The following is a 6,082-nucleotide window of genomic DNA, read 5'->3' as shown; positions in this document are numbered from 1 at the left end:
CCTGGAAAATGCTGCTGAATCTTTTGAGATTTCAACGAAATCGGAGCAAGTTGCCAGGGAGTTTACAGCTGCCCCTCCCACTAGTCTTTCACTCATTTTCTTCTTATTTTAATTTTGTTTAAGGCGACGCGTGCCGCACCAATTAGCGTATTTCTCATGCGTAATACAACAAAATGTCCACCACATATAAACTGGAAATTTTACTCATAAATATGTATTAAAAAATACGTCGTTATCCCCTGATAAAACGCTGCGTTTATGAATTTCAATGAGTTGAGGAAAACATGAGGACAGAAAAATTGGCGAGCACATGATGCTCATCCCAAGGCCAATCGGTATGGCTTATGAACACTTAAGACAAGACTAATACAAGACTGGGCTTCCTTTTCTGCGATTAGTGGCTAATTCGTTTGAGTCACAAACTTCGCTTAAATTACATTTTCCGTTGATCAAATTTGAATTAACGCGCCGATAGCATGCCGATGACATGTGGTGGCAACGCTTAGGAAGTGCTAGCAAAGAGGTGGCACCACTATGCTTAACAATTGGCGCCACTGTGCAGTGTAACAGTCATTTTGTTAATTTTCTTAGCACAACAGATGGAGGCAGTGCTTTATGTTTGGAGACAAAATTGTTAAGTTGTTTTCCCTGACCTCAATTTGCAGTCAGTTTGATTATTTATTAAACAGTAATTAGCTGAAATTTCAGCAGCAAACAAAATGAACGTCGCTAATTCTTTGCTAGAAAAGTTCGTTTTTATGGATAACTCGAATAATGGATTAGTATATCTTATGAATAAATTATTGAACATTATTTATGCCAAACTACAAATTGTGGAAAGTTTTCGGAATTCAATTTTAATATCCAAATGAAAAATTTATTTTAAAATGTTTCCCCGTTAGAGCACTCAAAACTCTTTTACTTGGTCCCTTGTCCGGGCTGTTATCTACTTGGACAAACAAATCTATCAATTAAGAAAAAAGCTTTAAGCTGTCAACACGCCCAAGTACTTTGTCGGCGGAAAACCCAAACCCTCCTGGGGATAAGCTGCACTCATTGTTTGTCCAGCACTCAACCCAAACCCAACGCAACCGAACCCAACCCCCAGACATCAGCAGGAGTTTTCTTGTGCTGTGGTTTTTGCCTTTCCCTTGTTCTGCTTCGTCTCTTGTCATTGGTAATATTTTGTGCTTGCCACAAGTAGGGCTTGTTGCCATTGTAATGCCATCTCGGCTCCCAAACCAAACCAAACCAAACCAAACCAAACACCCCACCATCCCAGGGGCAGGGATATCGTCTTGACGGGGAACCGCTGCCAATTGTCGACTGTTGCATGAATTATGAGCGTCTGCGAAGATTTATGAATTCGAGAGGATAACAAAAGTGCGCAAAGTATTCATGACAGCGACTCCACCCTCCCCCAGCCAAAGAGCAAAAAAAGGGAAAAATCTGTCAGCTGTTAAGTTGAGTTATAAATTTCCTGCAATTAGGTTGGATTTCAATTTTGCTTTCCTTCGCTCGTTCGTTCCTCTTTCTACTTACTTTGATTACAAAATGATGATGATGATGATGATGATTCTTCTTCTCCGTTTTCTACACCCCCCCACCTATTGGCTGTTCATGCAAATTTGTATCGACAAATTTTGTACAGACTGTACTTGTTTTTTTTCTCCTTCTCGCTTGGCTCTCTGTTTTTTTTCTGTCCCTGTGATTGGCTTCCATTGCAGTTCTTCTGCCTCAGTGCATTGATCGGGTGTGCAGAAATTTGCAAACTCATGGGAAATCCATACGTTTGATAACAATACAGCAGCAGCAACTGCAGCAGTCTACAATAACAACAACAAAGAGTGTAAAAAATGCACAAAAAAAATCAAGAAATAAACGGAACACACACGCGAAACAGCAATGACAACGACGGAAACGGAAACGGAAACGAGACCGACAAAAACGCGCACAAGTCGGCACACGCCTCCACCCGAGGACTGAGACTGACTCCAACCCGCACCCTCCCCTTGGAGAGCGCCAATTGCAAGCGTTCATTAAGCGGCGGGTAGCAAACAAAATCAATGAATGGTGTAAAAATTAATATCCTGTGGCAGCAAAAATCCAAAATTAAACAAAATAAAATAAAAAACACACACAGCGGGCAGGCAAAATGAGCGCAAAAGAAGTGCTGCAAAATGCATAAGAATGACTTAAGAGAGTCAACTGCAGACTACAGGGATACCCTATAAATATTTTATGTATACATACATGTGTATGTATCTACATACATTTCCTTATTTAATTAGCATTTTTTTCCTTTCTACTTTCAAAATCAGATAATAATAATTTTGTTTCAGTTTTTAGCAAAATTATTATAGATATTATGAGTACAGAAAATAAAACTCAAAATAATGATAAAATGTAGATTTTGTTTTCTTAAGAAGTTTTTTATCAATGATTTTTTTTTTAGTTTCAATTGATAAAAATTAATTGTAAAAAATCACACATAAAATAATTGTTTTCTCTTTTATAATCTTGTCTTCCAAATGCAAGAGTTGTAGCTACTCAGAGCCATACCCTACAGCAGCATCTAGGGTATAAATTGTATGCAAAGAATTGTGAAGCAGCAGAGGGTAGACGGGGGAGTACTGATGGCTATTATGCTGGGCGTGGAGTCTTCTTGTTGGCGTCGTCAACCAGCCGCCGCGCCGGCAGCAGTTTTAATTTACACAAAGCGTAGTCAGCCGTGTAATGCGCTGCGCTGCGGAGGATGATGCCGGATGGGATGGGATGGCAAGGCATGGAATGGGAGCAGGCAAATGACGATGGTGAAATAAACATGGAGGAGTAAGTGAGTGAGAGATGGAGAGCGCAGCAATTCGCGCGAGGACGACATTTAAAAAATGCCTTGAGGCAAGAGCGGGCGACGTTGACAATGGCGTGAAATGATTTATGAAATTACTTTTACCGTTGCATTCTCTTCAGCGCAAAGGGAGAGAGAGAGAGAGAGAGAGACTGAAGGATGGGATAAAAGAGAGAAGCATGACAGCGAGCTTGGCATAGCTTTGGGGAATTGTTTTAGCAAGCGACAAATCTCTGCCCCAAGTTCCCTATTTTTAAACACACAATAATTATTTCTACTCGTATTAAATATCGTATTTTTATTCATTCACAACAGCTGTACGACCACACCCGACGTCAGCCGACTAATCGATCTGTGTGATGGATGCCTCATCGTTGCTGGAACAGCGACTGCTCTCACCGTCCGTGCGGTACTTGATCGAGTCGATGATCTCCACATCGATGTCACAGTTGCCCTGCATATTGCCCGAGTCGAGGCCGGCGGTGGTGTCGCTCGAGCCACGTCCCAGCGAATCCTCGTCGCAGAGATCGGGCACGGACACTGAGGCCGTGACCGAGGCCGACTCTGACCGCGTGTCCAGGTCCTGGGCCTGGGCTTGATGCGCCGCAAACTGGCTGTAGAGACGGGGCAAGTGCTGCAGCATGTAGCTGGCACCGGACTTGGACAGATTCGCCGCAGCAGCAGCGGCGGCAGCGGCCGCTGACAGATTGGCCGCTGTGCTCGAGGCCGCCGGCTGGTTCTCCTTGCTCTCCCCGAGATCATAGTACTTGGCGTAGTGCTCGAATTTGCCCAGGCCTGCTCCAGCTCCGCCAGTTGCAGCTCCAGCGCCTGCGCCTGCGCCTGCCATGCCGCCGCCGGATCCGTTGGAGCACAGATTGATGGCATCGTTCTGGGCCGACTTGGGTATGGGCACAGTGAAGGCGGAGCCATGCCGCTGCTTGCTCAACAGATTGCTGGCCAAGCCGGAGCTGGAACCAGTCACCGTGCCTGTGCCCGCATTGGACCCTGGGGAGGAGTCCTCGCCGCTGGCTGTCAGTGCATTGTTGCTGCTGGACAATGGGGAGACATTCTCCTTCTTGCGATCGTAAATGTGCCCGGAGACGCGCAGATCGATGAAGAAGTGCAGCGGATCAATGCCGTAGGGGGCGTACAGCGGTGGATACCACACGGGCGGTGGCGGTGGCAGCACCAAGTCCTGTGGCGGCAACGACGCCGCCGGCGGTGTATTATCCTGCAACGAACTGTCCACCGCTCCGCCGAGGCTGTTTTTGGCAGCACTGGGCGGTGCTGGTGGCGCGGAGGCTGAGGCCACCGTTGGCGACTTGCCCTCCAGCTTCGCATAGCCATAGGGCGTCATGGAGTTGGTCTTGTTGGTCAGCTCCAGAGGCTTCTCCGCCACCGTCTGGTGTGGCTGCTGCGACTGATGTTGCTGCTGCAACTGTTGCTGCTGCTGGTGCTGCTGCTGTTGCTGCTGCTGTTGCTTCTCCTCTGCATCGCGTCGTTCCCTCAGCTGCTCGTAGTAGGGACGATGCGACCAGGAACGCTTTCTGGGACGCCGTACCAGTGCCGCCTGCTGCTGCTGTTGCTGCTGCTGCTGCTGTTGCTGTTGCTGCTGCTGTTGCTGCTGTTGTTGCAGCTGCAACACGCGTGCCGTCTCGTTGTTGCGTGCCTGCACCAGGGTGCGCAGCATATCGCTGAAGAAGAAATTGTTGGGCCCCACCGGTGCCGAGTACAGATACGGCGGCGTGGCGGCCATCAGGCGACTCACATAGTCCTGGTTCCGCAACTCGTGAATGTTGCTCTTGCCACGCGGCTGTGGCGGCGTCTGCTGTGACGTGGCTGCTGCTTGGGCTGCTGCTTGGGCTGCTGCTGCGGCTGCTGTCTCCGCCGCTGCATGTCCGGCTGTGGGTGTGCTGGGCGTACTGGGCGTGCCGCCGCTGTTCGATGTTGCTGCTGCCGCTTGTGGCATGCCTGCTGTGCTGCTCGAGGAGATGTTGCTGCTGCTGCTGCTGCTGTCCTTCATGGCTGCAAGCAGAGGGTGAGAGAGCAGAACACACAAAAGACGTTAGAGCTGTGTCTGTGGCAGAAGTCGCTTAAGATTTATAATACGAGAGAAACATGTACGATATTTGCATTGTCTTGGCACGCCCACGCCCCCAGGGAATGCCACAATTAAATCCGAATTTACTGTTTGCCTTTCTTGGCAGTTGGGAGTCTCAGGAATGACTCAAGAGGAGTGCCAGAAACACACACAAAAAAAAAAAGCCAGAAGGTGTAGAACATAGTCTCAGAATAGTCGCAGAAGATTTCCATCTAATTTCAAAACCACAAAGCAAATCTTCATTAATCGATTACAAATTGAATCGATTATGGGCAGCAAAACCCAGCATAACCATAAAGATTTCCCATAAAGTTAGCCATAAAATAAAGTCCATTTTGGCCTAGAAACTGCACTACAATTTAGGCATAAACCCGTCAGCTAATCAAATGGATTTCTTTAGTCTGACAAAACAAATCGATCGATGGATGCACCAACAAAATTCCATTGTGCCCACGGTTGGTTGTGCCGGAACACCTTTTGTTATAACTTTATTAAGCCCACAGCTGTGGCACACGGGGAACATTTGAAAATTTGCATAGAAAAACAACAGCGATAAAAGTGCCCTGGCCTCATCCTTAACAGCCCGACAGCCCCAGCTCCAAGCTACCGAAACCCCATTGTAGCAGCGTTTTCAAGCTGTTAATAAGCTTACACACATTGCGCCAAATTCCAGTAAATTAAATGTTTCTACCCTCAGCCACACACCCCCCCCCCCCCACACCTGAAAGCCGCTCGACTAATTTCCCCTTACCCGCTGAAAGCAACGCTCTGGCTCTCTGTCTCTCCCCCCCCACAATGCCATGTCAGGGAAGGACAAACTGAATTGTTGTGTTGCCAAACTGTTGAGGCACTTGTGACGCTGCCATCGTCATCGCCATCGCCGTGTGGCTGGCGGCCGCTTGTATCCTGTGGCTGTCAATTCAGCAACCAGGAACAGGCACCACACCCACTCCCTGACACTCCCATCCATCCATGGCACTTGCCTTGTTGCTCTTTCATTTTCGCATTTAAAAAGTTTTTAACAAGCCACAGCCGACGCCTGTTACCCGCTCACTGGATGGATGGATACCCTGTAGCAACAAAAAAAATAAAGTACGGCATGTGCAACTCAAGCTTCAGGAAAGAGAAAAGAA

General features: G+C 47.6%; 1 protein-coding gene across 1 annotated transcript; it reads right to left on the bottom strand.

Moving 5' to 3' along the window:
* Positions 1 to 3,171: 3,171 nt before the first annotated feature.
* Positions 3,172 to 4,871, bottom strand: LOC117580787 (protein giant). The gene has a single exon (XM_034267483.1). It carries the CDS (start codon positions 4,869 to 4,871, stop codon positions 3,192 to 3,194), a length of 1,680 nt encoding a protein of 559 aa, XP_034123374.1. The 3' UTR covers positions 3,172 to 3,191.
* Between the last annotated feature and the right edge of the window lie 1,211 nt (positions 4,872 to 6,082).

Source organism: Drosophila guanche, unplaced genomic scaffold, assembly GCF_900245975.1.
Source record: "Drosophila guanche unplaced genomic scaffold, DGUA_6, whole genome shotgun sequence".
Classification (NCBI taxonomy): Eukaryota; Metazoa; Arthropoda; class Insecta; order Diptera; family Drosophilidae; genus Drosophila; species Drosophila guanche.
The sequence above is the reverse complement of the archived record's forward strand: the minus strand, read 5'-3'. Positions and strand labels throughout refer to the sequence as shown.